Source organism: Anoplophora glabripennis, unplaced genomic scaffold (assembly GCF_000390285.2).
Source record: "Anoplophora glabripennis isolate ALB-LARVAE unplaced genomic scaffold, Agla_2.0 scaffold430, whole genome shotgun sequence".
In the NCBI taxonomy this organism is placed as follows: Eukaryota; Metazoa; Arthropoda; class Insecta; order Coleoptera; family Cerambycidae; genus Anoplophora; species Anoplophora glabripennis.
In genome coordinates, this window is record NW_019416620.1 from 15,685 (window position 1) to 32,733 (window position 17,049).

The following is a 17,049-nucleotide window of genomic DNA, read 5'->3' on the forward strand; positions in this document are numbered from 1 at the left end:
TCCTAAATTTTTTTGGATAAGTTGTGAATCACTCTGTATAGTGATGTGAATCTTGTGTCTATTTGTCTGCTGTTTTCAGTACGAGATATTTTGTTAGGCAAAACTGTTTTCACAAAAATAATAAAAACAACCTTCGATTGACCTTTTGGCACAAGGGTTTCTTTATTAAATTTTTAAAATAAAGACAAAAAAATACAAATAAGTAACTTCAGATAATATCTCGTATTTGTCTATCTCTGGGTAGTTTCTGAATTTTCCACTTGAAACGTTTGTGTCAACCTTTTTCTTATTTTATCTAAAGACTGGAGTGTATTTTGGAATAAGTTATCCATGAAAAAATAGTCCCTACCAAAGGGAAGTGTCCTATCAAAAATGTTTGTAGAGCGAAAGTTGATTATTTTCTTCGGTAGAATACGCCATTAAAGTTTGGCAAAACTTATCACTAACACCCTGTATGTAAAAACGTATGGGTAAATGTCTCGATAAATTACATCTTTGTAATATGTTAAATTAATTAAAAGTATTGACAGAAATATTGTGAAATAACTATACAAATTTTGCAATCAAACGTAACGTTTTGTAATTTAAATTAATGAAACTTAACGCTCTAACTTATATGTAAGGATTACGAAGTTATACTGCGGTATTCCCAGAGATTCATATAAAGTGACGTCACGAACTGGCCCTAATCTGACCTCACGTCGTCTTGGAAAATAATCCAATGAACCGACGGGGCCCTCTTTATAAAAGTTAACAGATATAAATTAAAACCAGTAGCCGTTAAACACGAACGAGATACAGACGCGTTAACTCCTTCGAACTGAGTGTTGTGATGTGAGTCAGACACTATGAATATGTTTTCTAGAAACACATTGGTCGCTTCGGTCGGTTTTGTTCTTGTGTTATTTTCTGCAGCCGAAGATGTGAAGGTGTTAAAGAAACACACTTACTACAACACCTCCCTAGATGAAGTGGTTTTAATGACAGTGAACCTTCAGGAAATTGAGTTGGAAGCATTTAAAGACATCTCTGTATATTTCATACAGATTTATGACAATCCCTTGGAAAAACTGAGAAAGGGTATTTTCGTCAACGTTTCAATTCATGAGATGATGTTCTTTGGTAACAACATAACTACAATCGAACCTGGTACTTTTCACGGCTTGCATCCCTTGGAAGAGCGCGGAATCCTGTTGTTGTCCTTGTCCAACAACAAACTGGGAAATATAAAAAAAGGGATTTTCAACAATACCAAGTTTAGGAAACTTGATCTTTCCACTAACAGAATCAAGTTTATAGAGCCAGATTCTTTCGACGGTATGGTCGATTTGTTTCAGTTGGACTTGAGCGTTAACTTTCTGGAGAAGATTGACGTGGGAGTTTTCCAAAATTTAGCAACCCCTACCGGGTGGGTGCAGTTGTCTCTTGCTAGAAATAAGATCAAATTTATCGATCCTTACGCTTTTGAGAATACAACGCTTTATACTGTCGATTTACAGAACAACCAGTTGGGATCATTGACTTCACACTACTTTAAAAGAACTAGCATAGGTAATTTTGATGTATAAATCTATAGAGTACAATGCTAATAGACTGAAAAATGGTAGCCTCTTTTTCTTATTTAATCCAAGTAAATGTAAACCAAACTAAATACTTATTTATGTAGTAATTGTTATTTTTAATAAAAATGGAAATTCAAACTGTTTTATATTTAATTACTTACCTGTAGTTGTATATAAATCCCACACACCTGAAATGAAGAATTAAAAAATAAATATTTACTATGCAGTCTGTTTGATTATAAAGGCCCTAGTTAGTCATTTTTGTGCATCCTGTAAAGTATACATATTTTTAAATGGGATGTTATTTTCTTCGTCACACTATAGATGAGTGATGTCATAGATATTTGTTAAATAGAATTGTAAACATTTTTTTGCGTGTTTTGATAGATTTTTTTATCCTTTTCCCAACCATATGAAACTAACGAAATTTTTGAGAAAAAATTAGAAAACTTTCAGCTTTTGACTTGTTTTGACTAGTTTGTTTACGGTGCTCGCTTTCTAAATCATATTATCAAATAGAAACCGCTGGAAAAAGAATTTTGCACACTGCTATCTATCATATATCGGGTTGCAATTGCTGATTAATTCGTTGATATACTACAGGTTTATGAACGTAGAAAAAATAGTGTACATTTATATCGACAACGTTATCCTAATAAAATTTTTCCTAACAGAAGAAAGTTTAGTAAACTTTAAGATAGTTAAGGTATAGGAAAAATATGTATGTAACAATAACTTAGTGATTAATAAACAAGAAATTGTACAATACAGTAATAAATGCAAACGAAAAATGTAAAATGAATAGCGAGATTTACTGTTTTGGAGACTGCGTTCCTGTGTTCTTGTTGTCTTCTCATAATTTGCATTTGCCGTTCTTTCAAACCTCTCCTTCAGTTTTACAAAACACTTTGTACGAGGATATCTTTGTAAATCTGGATTATTAGCTTGGTAAATACGACTTGCCAATAAACAGTTACCATGGGCTTCTCTTCTTCTATTAAACCTTATGTGAATCGAAAATTATCCAGATTAACCTTTGACAGGAGCCTACTACGTCATTTTACATATAAGCTATTTGTAAACTTCGCATTTTTTCATAGAAATGAGATTTCATGAAAAACTAATGAATTTTGGAATAGGAGCAGGTATAGCAAAGTTGTAGAGAATTTAATTCTGCATCTCATGGTATGAAAATATACAGGGCGTTGCATTTAAAAAAATCGAGATTTTTCAATTTTTCAATTGGCAATTTTGACATGATATTTTGGTCACCCTGTATAACGCAGGCCAGTTTTTGGAGCATGATTCGGAAGAGTCATCCTTACTAAACATCTGATAAAAAAATGGGCTTAGTAGCTATTAGTATAACCTGTCAGTATCAGAAAATGTAAGCAACCAATATCGACTAGAAAAACCTTTCAAGCGAGATATCTCAAAAACTGTGAATATTTGAGTAGAACTATTCAACACAAAGTACCCTTTATTTTTTATGTAAAATCCGAAAAAAATATAAAAAATGTGTTTCCATTTAAAAAACCAAAGTTGGTGTCTGTCCAGGAAAAGTGGAACATCCTGTATAGTTGAATATATTTTTAATTTGTACATTCCGAGAAATGTGGCAACACAGTAAAAAGAAAAATCCATATATTTCTCATTTTAACATAGATATTGGACTTTTCCGCACTAGTGGGACACGCTGTATATATGTTTTAAGGAACTCGTAGTTTTGAAACAAATATGTTTGCAGTTTATGTTGAACTGTAAGAGAAATTGTAGCTAAAGTCCGAGATGATAAATTTCAAAACTATAAAAGATTTGAATTAAATTATATATATTTACAAATAATATTAATTCTAATAAAAATTATACACTACAGCAAATATTTCAAATAGTTTGACGAAAGTATATACATTTGAATAGAATAAAATAACATTTACGGCAAATTAATCCATTTAAAACTATGTGCTCATTTGATCCTAATACTTTTTTTTAGGTGCAGATGATATTTAGCTATTACATGAACTCTAAAAAATTACTATCCCCATTTTGTACACAAAAAATGTATTATTTTATCGCAATAAAATTTAATAATAATATTGTTGTATTGAATATTTAAATTAATATAACACAGGGGTGTTTATAGTAAAAATATTTACGAAAGTTTTTTACTAAATGGTACTTGAATTTTGAATTGCATCTTAAAATTTCGAGAAATGATAGTCGTGCACATTTTTCTCAGTCAAAACAGATTCCTTAAATTCCGAAAACATGTAGGAATTCATATTTTAACTTTATAATTTCAAAAAAAGTGCTTGTATTCTGAGTTTTATCCTGAAATTCGGAAAAGAGATTCTTCAGAAATTTTTCTTGGGAAAAATTGATTCTTGAAATTCCGAAAACTTAAATCGATATCAATATTTTAATTTAATAATTCTAAAAAACAATTCTGAATTTGATCCTGAAATACCAAGAAAGATTGTGCTTTAGACATTTTTCTTGTATAAATTCTTTCTTATATATGTCGGAATTCATATTTTAATATATTTCCAAAATATGTGATTAAACTAAGACTGAAACACTGAGAAAAGGTTATTTTGATATTTTTATCGACAAAAATTGATGTTTCTGATATGAATGCAGGAATTCCGCATTTTCTTTTGAATTTCAATCAGTTTATTTTACCACGATGTCTTGTTTTCAATTAATTTTTTTATAGAAGTTTTCAAAAACTATTGGGATACTTCTCAGCTTGATATGCGCAGTTATTGTTAAAACTGTGGCGTTACTTTTACTCCTGTATTCAGATTAGCTGGCTTTAGACACCCAAAAAGACGTTTTAAAGTTTGTTTCTGGTTGTGGATAACTCTACAGGACAAAATTGCGATGAATAAATTTGCTCGAAAAACCGGAACACTATAAATACAATATCTTTTTATTTTAAACAACACAAATAAAACTGTGCCGCAAATCAATAACTTCAGATGAAATATTTAATAGTTTATTGAATACAGCGTGATAACATTGAGCACAACAAATCATGTTAACAACAAGTAAAGAGAAAATTCAACAGTATTTTATACTTAAATTAGTTAAAATTGAATTAGATCCAACGTTTTCTGCCTTGGGCATTCGGTTAAAACAATTACTTGACTGACTAACAGTTTTAATTCTTAATTGGACAAACGTAGTTAATTTAATTATAATGAAGTTGCAGCAATAACAAGGAACCAGCTAAATCTAATTTAGCCCAGAAGTTTTTATAATTTGAAACTTAAAATCCAACTAAAAGCTTAAAATATTTCATGTGGAAACTGGTGTTTATATATTTTATATAGAGAAAATTGCCTAGGTATTGGTTATAAAGTTCTTTCCTTTGATTATGGTTGCTTTAGGTTGCCCGTTGTCGCAAATGCAAATAGTTTTTCTCGAAAATTTCCTTCCCTTGAGATACTTCGTGCAATTTTTATTCTCTCAGAGATACATCAAGTGTAGTGGAAGACTAGTGGTCTTGCTTAGCAAATAAAGTTTAATCCGCAGGGAGTGTTGCGCTAATCCTGGTGATCCTTAAAGTAGTTTACATGATGGGGACGTTGGAGACGGGTACTTGGAAGATTTTGCTCAGGGGGATTTCGCTAAGTTGTTGGTCCACAGGCACCCTGGTGTCGTACAAGGACGGTGCCTGGAAAATGATCCCGCAGGTGCCTCCGATGCAGGCGAGAGTAAATATCCAGAGGAAGAAGCGGTCCAAGACCATGGAGACAAATTTCCAATCTTCCACGATCTAATATAAATTTATTATTATTACTAAAATTAAATTTGCCACCTAATCAAATTGAAGTCGAGCATAATCGTACTTTGATGTTGCCAATAATTTATACAAAAAGCAACCTATTATTTGTCACCCATGGATTCATTGTGTTATACAGAGTGTCTGCGAAAGGTTGGGAAATCTGGAGACCAAAATAAGTCGATAGAGGCAACCAAATATACCTTATCCAGATGTTGTTGGTTTCAAAGATAGGGCGTTCAATGTTTTTTTCTACCATAGCCAGGAAATAAAAAATAATAAGTATTCAAATGATTTAATCGATTTTTACTTTCCCTTTAAGTCGTTTGTTAATAAACTGCAAACAATTTGGTTCCTACTCCAGTTTTCAAGTCGCATTATACACCAGGAAAATTAGCGAAAATAAAAGAGAAACTCGAAAAAAGTCCTATCCGCGAGATTATTGTAAAATTTGCCTTAATATGTAAAAAAAAAATACTTTTTAAATGAACGATAGCTTCATTTATATATTTAATAATAGTAAAATAATTCCGAAATTGAAATTTTAATTAATATTTGGTTTAACAATAATTTTTGTAACATTTTTGTAAATTAAAAGAAAATAATTATAAAAGATTTTGTAAACATGCCCATTGTTGTTTTTTCGTCGAGCTATCCCAGTTTAATCTACGATGAATAGAAGCCGAGATATTGCAAAATTTACAGCGCGCATCAATTTGAACTTGCATCTATTTTCGGTGAGATAGCATAAATAGTAACAATGTTATTCAAATTGTTTATAAGCGAAAAACGCGAAATGTCAAAATAACGGTGATATTTTTTAATGGGTCGCTTAATTACGTCTTTAAGATTACAATGACGCTTTCAGAATAATGTTTGGTTGAAAATTAACGCCTATACAGAGGCTTAAAGTTCATAACTTTTGGAGCCTCCGTTATAAACAAATAGAATTGTGCGAAAACTATTGCACCCACAGCGCCCACTTTTGGTACACTTTTGAAGTATGACAAAACCCTCAACTTGTCATAGGTTTTATAAAATTTTAACAATAAATGCGATAGTTATAAACAAATTAAAAAATGGGCACTTTTCTTGTCTTTTTGCAATAACTTTTTTGTTTATTAACCGATTTTAATTTAACCAGTCTCATTTTGTAGATAATTTTACTCCCTATAAGCTGTCTGTGAGTCACTTTTCGCTAAAATTGATGGTTTTCCCTGCAAAGTGAAAAAACTGTGTTCCTCACTTATTTGTTTAAATAGAAAAGTTAGCTAATAAAAGTTTTTGACTCACGAGATTCCTTTAGACAATTTTACAATAATCTTGCGGATAGGACTTTCTTCGAGTAAAAATTTAATTTGCTTGGTCTATTAATCTAACTAAAGGATTAAAAAATATCGAAAACGAACACGAGTAACTTTTTTATGAGACGAAGAACGTTTGCGATACACAATGTCCGTAATTCTAAAAGCAAAAAGATTTTCCAATATTTATCAAGGGAATAAGGCATAACTAACGTCTTATTTGTCATGTCAAAAAACATAATAGTGAGAATTTTTTGTCCATACTCTAACGGTTTTCAAAAGTATTGAGACATTTCAAAATTAAATTCAAACATTGAACGGCTTAGTGCCCTGTATCTTTGAAACCAACAACAATTAATATATTTGGCTCAATCGACAGTATCCCAAGCTTCGAGATTTCCTAACATTTCGCAGACATCCTGTGTGGATTCATTAAGTTGAACGTAATTTATGCATTGAACGGGATTTTATGAAACATGTTTAATTTATTAGGGTAAGTTCGTTTGTATAAATTTTTAAAATTATTCATAAAGTAATTATAAAAGAATACATCCAACTTCTCGGGAAAAATTAAAATATAACGATTTGTAATTATAATTACTGTTATTTATTAATTTAAAATGAATTGTAAAATTAAAAGGATTCACCAGACTTTTACATATGAAGGGCACGTACAAATTAGATTGTCAACCTTCGATAGCTCAGTTGGTAGAGCGGTGGACTGTAGTGGAATCGCACAAGTAGATATCCATAGGTCGCTGGTTCAAATCCGGCTCGAAGGAAACTTTTTTATTTTTTCAAATGTATTTGTATTGTTTAATAATATAGTAATTTTAATTTACAATAGTAATTTCTTATAAAAAACTAACACATCAACGATCAGAGTTAATAACATTTTCATATTTTTTAATTTCCTGGACACCGTATACGAAATGTTAATTTTCTCTATGGCAACCTCATTTTAAATTCAAGTAAACTTTTTTATCATCTGTGCTTTTTTCTGTAAAACGTAAAATAAAAAAGTTTTTCCTTTTAACCCCTCTAATCTGCGGTATTAATATATATAATAACTAAAAGTAAATTTTAGAATCACTTAAGAATTTTATTGCTCACCTCGTTATCCTTATCTGCATCTCGGATGTGCTGAGCGATAAATCTGACCCCTTGAAGAGCTGCCAGCACATTTGCGGAGAGATTTTTCGGTGTTATGTTCGATGAACCTGTCACTGAAACAGACATCAAAGTTGTCAAACTCAAAACTGTTTATTTTTACAAGTACAATCTTTAGTAGAAGATAGAAAAGTATGTAATATAAAATGGAATGCAATTTACTTCATTAAAATTACACACTTTTTATCATAACCTTTGTACTTTTATTTGTTTCAAAGATATTAAGCTAAATAGCCACGATAACTTGACAAACAAATATTCATAAAAAAATTAATATAAACTTATTAATACGAAGAAAATCATCGAACAAAATTATGACTACTTTGGATACCTGAGAGATGAGATATTGATAAAATAATTTTTCAGGATTTAGTACGAAGTCTTATGAGAATGCAGATTTTTTTGGTCTTTCTACTTAGAATGCGCAACAATTGACGAACAGTTTCCACAGCAACTTGTATAAATAGAAAACCGATATCTAAGGAACTGTATCGATTAGTAGAAATCGATTAGGTACATGTAAGATACATAATTTATAATTCACCTTCACACTGCTGTCGTTGACTAAATTATCCTCCATATGCATGATAGCGGCAACGCCGCGGTCTCGATGTAGCGTATTATTTGAAATTTGCAGGTGTCCAAGCAAACAGAATGATCGGACGAGAGCGAGCGAACGCCGAGGCGAGCGAGCCAGCCAATTGCAACGTTGACAAATCTAAAGTCTTACTAGTTTAGTCACTAGCGAATCTACAGAAACTCTCGTTAGACTCTAGATGTACCTCCGTACCCGATAAACCTTTTTAATTAAACAATTTCTGCATTTTTAAGATGGATTTTTCAAGTCACCTTTTTTGAATTGGAATTAACAAATATCAGAATATTAATACATACATTTATTAAATGATGAAGAGAATTAAATTCTCAAGGGATAATATTAGTGACAATGTGTCTACCTGTATATTATCGTGAACTATTATTTTTAACTATTCAATATTTATTCATTTTTCCTCTGTTTATTTTAGTGTTTTTCCTTTGGATAAGCATAACAACGACAACAACAACAACAACAACAACAACAACAACAACAACAACAACAACAACAACAACAACAACAAGAACAACAACAACAACCATAACAACAACAGCAACAACAACATAATTTTAATTGAACTACTATCAATTTTTGTCAAATTTGACAACATAAAAAATTTGAAAGCTTTGTTAATTGAAAATAAATTATTTATTTATTAAATAAGTAATTGCCACGGCACGTAATAGAGTTTTAAAGTTATATATTTAAAAAGAAAAACAAATCGGAGAATGAGAACAGTTTATAAACTTCTGAAATGGGTCACTTTCATTCGTTGATGATTTTACGAAAACTTAGCTAAAGTTTTATCTTTAACATAATAAATTATCTCTCTTTTCACCTTGCAACAAAAACGACTGCAACATTTTTTTACCTTCCACGTAGTAAACAGGCTAAATCAAATTTGCAACAATTTCTTTTTGTAGCATCTTCCAGCTTCATTATTACGTACGGACCTATGCAGTACTCTCCCTGAACTATTCAAGTTGCAATCACGTATTTACAGCGTTATGGATATTTTTAACGTTTACGTGCACACCTATAACTAGGGCCATAATAAGAGCGTAAACCTGTGAAACAGCACTAGAAACTTACTGGAAGAGTGCGCTTTCATTTTGCCGTCCTCTTGATCCGAGTTCTGCAGCACGAAACTGGGCTCTCTGGTCGTTATCTTGAAATCGGTCGTGAAGGGTTCTCCCATGTTTAATCTGGAATATAGTGCGTTTAAATATGGAACATCTTGTTATCGCGAACTTTTTTTACGACCCTCAGGGCAGAAAACTGGCAGGCTATAACTCAGATGAAGTGGTGTTTGCTTAGCGGTAAATAATATTTATTTGATTTTAAAATGAGTCCTTATGCCCTTGAAATGTTGGGATGACATTTATTTGATAGGGACTATTTTTTCATTGGATAACTTATTCCAAAATACACTCCAGTGGCGTAGTTATTGGGGGAGTAGGGGACCTTTTTTGAAAAAAATATAGGTACCTACAGTAGGATCGTATTCGATGCAAAGTAGAGCAAAAAGTTGTCGGTCTTTTATCAAAGGAAAATCGTGTAATCATTTTTAGGAGGCGTAAGATGAACCATTTCAAATTTAAAATGAAACTGAATGTTAAATCTGAAATACCGTTGCATACGCACTGTGTTCTGGTAGTAGCTGTAGTCGCCCAGGTGCATCGAGTGTACGAAGTGGTCGGTTATACGTCAAATACTAACCTGACGAGCTTGATCGTAAAACAGAGAGTGCCTCCAAAAAAACAAGTAAACAACAGTGGCGCGTACAGAGGTAAAATGTAGTACATATGTGGAAATTAAAAAACAAATTGGATTTATAATAAATTACATTTAAAATAAATAGTTTATGAGAATAAAGGATTTTTTGTAGGAATAAGGGTGCCAGACGTGAACTGATCCCTTCGTCCCTTTATAATGTATAAAGAAATTATTCAATTTCTAAAACCCTTAAAAGCGTATGGCACTGGATCCCTTGACAGGCAATGATTTATTACTTTGCATCGAATATGATCCTACTATACGTTGCTATTTGCCATTTTCTATTGATTGCTAAATGTGTAACAATAAATTCAATACTTAATATTTCAACACACTATACAATATCACAAGAAATGTTCAGTCCTTCATAATTTAAAATTATTTAAAAAACCAGTGGCGTACGATTTTTTTTTTTCAAAAAAGGTCTCCTACTCCTCCAATAACTACGCCACTGGAGTGTATTTTGGAATAAGTTATCCATGAGAAAATAGTCCCTACTAAAACAATGTCATCTCCCAAATTTTATCACTAAATATTCTTTGCCAGTGAAGTACAGGAAAAATCATATAAATATTTGAAACTTTTAACACCCTGTATTTCCGCAGGAAAGCGTCTTATCAAAAAATTTTATAGGGCAAAAGTTCATTATTTTCATCGATAAAATAGGCCATTTAAGATTGGCAAAACTTATCATTAACTGTACTTAAAATTTTACTCCTAGACTTACTCTAACTGTAAGAGAAATGAGTTTTTAATGCGGATATAAAATATTCTTGAAAAACAGGTTATTCTTCCTCGTATACAATTTTATAGATGTGCATGGACTCTAATTAAACTTAGTTTAATACCAATTTGTTTTTATTTAATATCGACTTAATTAATGTTTATTTGAACAGTAATTTTATCACCTTACTTTAAGTAATATCTTCATGTTCCAAGAATAATAATCTCTGCCCTAGATTTATTATTTTTGAACATACTCTTTGGAGACCTCTCCCGTCTCTTTTTGTCCTTATCGTGAAGCATTGCATAGTTTCTGTTTTGTCTTTGTCTATTGTGTTCTATTTTTTTCCAATTTCTCTTAACCGCGAAATACTTACTGGACATCTATCTCATTGGTGTATCCTCTAGGTGGCTGAGTATCGTCATATTCGGGTAGGGTATAGGTGGTTCGCCTCATGATCAACAGTTTAGGCATAAAATGCAAAAATATCTTCCGAAACAGCGGTGACATCTTGTGAGTTGACGGCGACCTGAAATAGATGCCGTGCGTGATATATTTTGTAGGGAATTAGGAGGAAAATATTGGAAATGAGAAAGTTATCAACAACACCTATAATTTGCAACCATTATTTTTATTACCATTACACAAACCCTACTTTTTCTTCAGGGTACTGCAAGTACTTAGCTTTCATTGCTTTTTGTGAATACAACAAAAAATTAATAAGACTTCCTTTCATAAATCGGAAACAAAGAGATAGTATCACTTTAATTCCCTGGGAGTTTCTTTCAAGTTCATTATTTTATATATTACCTAATTCCAATTGTGCGTGTCCAAATTTCTGAATGCTCCTTGTTTCGTCGTGGCATATAAATTATCCATTATAGTCTTATGGTCTCGATTTCAGCTGAATTAAGGAAGCAATCATATCCTAGTTATGTGGGATAACGATGTTTTAATACCCAACTAGTAAAGGTAGATACGGCCATTATTTTTTGAGGATTTACACGCGATTTGGGGCAATAACTGATTTTCTAAAACTGGAAACTTTATTAGAACTTGATTTGGTGGCTTTGATACCAGAAAACTAAGCTGTATAGAAAGGGATGGTAATACAGACCTCACTTGTTTTTATCAGTATCAATTCCTCATCAATTTCATTATACTTAGGTAAATACATATATTTTTTTTCAAAAGTTATCCATTTTTTAAATAGTGAATTTATTGCATCAAACTGTATGTCACCGTTTTAGAATAGTATTAGAGATTTCTGTTTTACATACTGTCAAAATTACCCAGAAAGAATGATATAAAAATAATAAATAATATATCGAAAAACCTCTTATTATATCGAAATATCTTTGAACACCTCTAAATACTTGTAAAAATTGCGGAAATCTTCAAATTCGTCGAAATACCTAGAAGCACCTCCAAACTTTCAAAATAACTTGAAACAGGTACATCGAAAACATCGAAATATCTCAAAAATTATGAATTTCAAAATGTCTGAGAATAAAGTTGCATCTCCATAGGCTTAAATTTTTGAATTATTTTCGAAATTCTTCAATTTATTTTTGTTTCAGTTTTTTTACAATTTCATTGTTTTATATCTCAAAATTTGTATTGTCATATTGCACCGAATTCGATTTGATTCTTTCCGTTATCAACTAGTACAACTTTTTTTGTATCTTCCTTTCATTTTTTTAAAATCTAATTAAGAAAAACCCTCTTCAAAGTAACCTGTATACAAGTGAGGAGACATTAGACATATTTCAGAGACTACTTCGATTTTAGTTTTCAAAATTTGGGCAATAGTGTTTTCGGGCATGCCCTTGTCAACTAAAATAAAGGCATCCATCTAACGCTTCCGGTTATACCGAAAATTTACGTCATCTTCGTTATTTTAAATGGAACACCCTGTATATTATTGCAATTTTCGATTCTACATCAATTTTTAGGTGAACTTTCATAAAGGTTTCCTATTCTTAAAGTTAACCATTTTTGACATTTTTAATTTTTTTCAAAAAAATAAAATAAAAAAGGGCTGCCTAATTAAAAAATATCTGTATTTTACAATAATAAAGTTAGAGCGATAAAATTAATAGGGGATATAACTAAAAATCTAAGCTTCCCTTCAATAATTTCAAAATGACTTAATTTCATACAGGGTGGTAGAAATTTAAAGCCGAATTTAGGCAACTTTAAATCATTTTAACTTATTATTTTTTTGATAGAACAAACACCCTGTATATTTTTGCGCAACCTGATGAACAGTTTTGTTCTCTTTCGAATGGTATAATGGTTCCCTAACCTATCTCTTCTGATTTTTAAGGTATTTACGGTTCTTTGTGCAATCAACGGATATTGCATAATTTCTTGCGAGGATGGATGTGAAATTTTTAGTGGAACTTCAAAACAAGCACCTAATCTGCCACTAATTTATTGTTGTCAATTTAACACATACAGTGAATGTTTATTTGGGTATTATTTATTGTTGAAGATTGGAAAACGTTAACATTTATTCAAATACTGACATTCTCAATTTATTATTTATTTATAAAGCTTCCCTATTCTTAAAGTGATATACAGGGTGTGCCATTTAACACTCCCGCTGCCAATATCACCGAAATGAAGAAATTTATTTTAGTTCTGGTAACTAGTATAGTTAAATTGAAAGACACAAACTGATAAAACTGTAATTATTGGAATACTGATATGTGTCATCTGGCATACATGTTTTGTTTTATTTTAAACAAATGACATGAGCCACCTATGACTGCATATTTTAATAACATTTGATAAAATAATGTTCGTCGCTGCCCCTTATAAGATTTACCATTGCACAATTATTTTTTCTGTAGTTGATCATTCGGTTTTTTATAATTTATTGGTTGTTTGTTAGTATGTGATGCGAATAAAGCCATTATAACAATATTTTAAAAGAATATTTTATCTCAGTGTGATTTAAATAAAATAATAGATTTTCCTGTTACATCATACATTGCATATTGAAGTCGAGATATCTCGAAAACAAGTAAATATAGGGAAAAACATTCTATTACAAAAATTACTCAAAATTTAACGATCTTTCAGATGGACTGTTCACTGTCCACGTTCCAGGGATCAAAAAATTTTTTAGTATCGCCACGCCATCTATCCAGAAAGATTTGAACTAACACAGTTCTAACTACAAGCTATTCGAGGAAGCTAACAATCCCTGTTTCCAAATAAGTATAATCTTTGTTTTGGAGATATTGACAGCGGGAGTGTTAAATGGCACACCCTGTATTTAATGTTTTTAAAAAATTGCAATAATATACAGGGTGCTCCATTTAAAATAACGAAGATGACGTCAACTTCCGGTATAACCGGAAGCGTTAGGTGGACGCCATTATTTTAGTTGAGAACACTATTGTCTAATATCTCGTCACCATGGGACACCCTGCATGGTGCCAGATAAGTTCTTTAATTCCAGTCACGATAACATTTTCTCGAACTCGGGCCTGGGGCAAGGATTAATCGTCCTTCCTGCGTACGCAGATGTCACCCCGACACAATCTCCCGCTAATGCCTGCCAGCTACACTTACCTGAAGTGAACGTTGAGCACGCACACTGTCACCCATATCGAGGATGTGACCAAAATCATAGTGAACAGCAGGTATTTTCCTAGCAGGGGCACCGCCAGGGAGGTGGGGGGGATGATCTCGGCGAGCAGCAGGAAGAACACCGTCAGGGAGAGCAGGATTGATACGCAGAGCGTCACCTTCTCGCCGGAATCCGAGGGCAGGTAGAAGACCAGCACCGTGAGGAACGTGATGCCCACGCAGGGGATGATCAGGTTGACGGTGTAGAAGAGCGTCTTGCGGCGCATTGTTATCTTGAACGTGATGTCTGGAAAATATCGGTGTGAGTTGCCGTTGAAATATCTTTGTCTTCGTAGTAGATTAAAAAAATTATTAATACAATTAAATTTTTTAGAGCCTCAGTCGGTTAAATTAATCAATTTGTCTTTATTACAGTTTAATAATAGAAACGTAATAAGAAAGCAATCGCCCTTTTTTTGTAGTGACGTCACATACACCAAATAATAGGCAACCTCATGGTGCGTGCACATTGTCATGAGGAATTTCTCAATATTTTTAATAGATTGATTTTCGATCCTATGTACTTTGGACATAAAAGTGCCAAAAAATGGCTTCTTTGTCATGACCTTAAATATCGCGATGTTCTGGCAATATTAGAAATATTTAAGAAGTTTCAAACCCCAAGTGACAAACTAAAAGAATTATAGAATTTATACAGGTTGTTAGTAAATAAGTGCGACAAATTTCAGGGGGTGATTCTACATGAGAAAATAATGACAGTTTGCTGATAAACGTATATCCGCAAATGATTCGTTTTTCGAGATACGGGGTGTCAAAGTTTTTCTTAAAAACTGACGATATAATTTATTGCTCTGAAACCGGTCGACATGTTCAAATTAAATTTGGTGGGTTTTAAGAGGTAGTTATTGCGCATTTTTTGACACGCAATTAAGAATCATTGACGCGCGTACAGGTAATAATCTCAATTTTTTTTAAAGAAAAAAATGGTACGCCACTGAGATATTACAAATCATTTTTGAATTCCTCGTTCAATTTGTGACAAAAAATCTCTCTTGCCTTTTCTTCGTATGGGGCGCCGTTTTGATGCAAAAAAATAAAACATCTTAACGCGTATTTTTTATTTCTTTAATACATTATCAAGAACTATCTAATACAATAACATTAAACCAGAACAATAACAGAAAATAACACTAATAAAATTTTGAAAAGGCGCAAAGCTACAACAAATGTTCAAAATGACCTCCCTCAGACGTGACACAAGATTCAACTCTTCGCCTCATTGATTGTCGTATTCGCGCAAATATTCCTGGTATATTTCTTATTGTCTCACAGCCGACTATAATTCGATTCCTCAGGTCATCAACATTTTCAACGGGAGTGGAATAAACTAATGACTTAAGAAAACCCCAAATGCAAAAATCAAGAGGATTTAAATCCGGCGATCGAGCAGGCCAATGTTCCGTACCTCCCCTACCTATCCAACGATTTGGATATACTGTGTCTAAGTGATTACGTACATTAATGCTAAAATGGGCTGGTGCACCATCATGCATGTACCATAGGTGTTGTCTCAGCTGTAGAGGAATTTCTTCAAGAAGAACAGGTAACTCTTCCTGTAGGAAATTAAGATAAGATTCGCCTGTTAGTCGTTGTGGGAGGAAATATGGACCGATTAAATGATCATCAATTACCCCAAGCCATACATTTACGGAAAACTGATGCTGAAAATGAGCTTCAAAGATTCCATGGGGGTTTTCCTCAGCCCATAAGTGATTGTTATGGAAATTTCGTATACACTGTCGTCCAAAAGTAGCCTCGTCAGTAAACAAAACGGCATTTAAAAAATTAGGAATTTGAGCGATTTGATGATTAATCCATTGGCAAAAAAATAGGCGCGGAAAAAAGTCTCTAGGTAGTAGAGCTTGCACACGTTCAATATGAAACGGATACAATTGCTGTTCTTTAAGAATTTTAAATACAGTGAAGTTGCTTACATTCAATATGTTGGCAATTTTTCGAGTACTTGTTTCAGGTGACTCCGCAATTAACTCGAGAACTGCTTCTTCTAGTTGCACAGTTCGTACTTCTCGAGGGCGCCCACAGTCAACCGTTTGTTTCTTAAATGAACCATTTTCGCGCAAACGTTGATGAAGACGAGCAAATATTGTGTGATGAGGTACCCTACGTCCTGGATACAACTCAGCATACAATCGTCGAGCTTGCCGACCATTTCCATTACTTCGACCATAGACAAAATGCATGTCTGACAATTCCGCATTTGTAAAATTTTCCATTCTTTTCGATAAAAGAAAAATTAATTACTTATTAACACCAATGTTATAGCAAACGAAAAGCTTAATAAATTAATAATGACGAAACGCTAATTTGACATTTCTTAAAAATATTCGTATTTAACAGACAAATGTTGACAGTAGCCTAGGTAATGTATTAAAGAAATAAAAAATACGCGTTAAGATGTTTTATTTTTTTGCATCAAAACGGCGCCCCATACGAAGAAAAGGCAAGAG

The 17,049-nt window shown here is 32.4% G+C and overlaps 2 protein-coding genes and 1 non-coding gene across 3 annotated transcripts in view; 2 read left to right on the forward strand and 1 right to left on the reverse strand.

Annotated features, from left to right (window-relative positions):
- Positions 1-790: 790 nt before the first annotated feature.
- On the forward strand, positions 791-1,689 carry LOC108909946 (leucine-rich repeat-containing protein 15-like). Its single transcript, XM_018714424.1, has one exon. It carries the CDS (start codon positions 849-851, stop codon positions 1,566-1,568), a length of 720 nt encoding a protein of 239 aa, XP_018569940.1. The 5' UTR covers positions 791-848; the 3' UTR covers positions 1,569-1,689.
- A 3,447-nt stretch (positions 1,690-5,136) lies between these two features.
- LOC108909943 (acetylcholine receptor subunit beta-like 2) overlaps positions 5,137-17,049 on the reverse strand; it is a 29,652-nt gene continuing 17,739 nt past the window's right edge. The window contains exons 6-10 of the mRNA XM_018714419.1: positions 14,504-14,807; positions 11,295-11,447; positions 9,511-9,623; positions 7,767-7,879; positions 5,137-5,343 (exon numbers count right to left, since the gene is read on the reverse strand). Of these exons, the coding sequence (XP_018569935.1) occupies positions 5,137-5,343; positions 7,767-7,879; positions 9,511-9,623; positions 11,295-11,447; positions 14,504-14,807 (890 nt within the window). The remainder of the gene's footprint in view (positions 5,344-7,766; positions 7,880-9,510; positions 9,624-11,294; positions 11,448-14,503; positions 14,808-17,049) is intronic.
- Trnay-gua lies at positions 7,344-7,435 on the forward strand. Its single transcript is given in 2 exon segments — positions 7,344-7,380; positions 7,400-7,435. It is a non-coding gene; the product is annotated as a tRNA-Tyr (tRNA).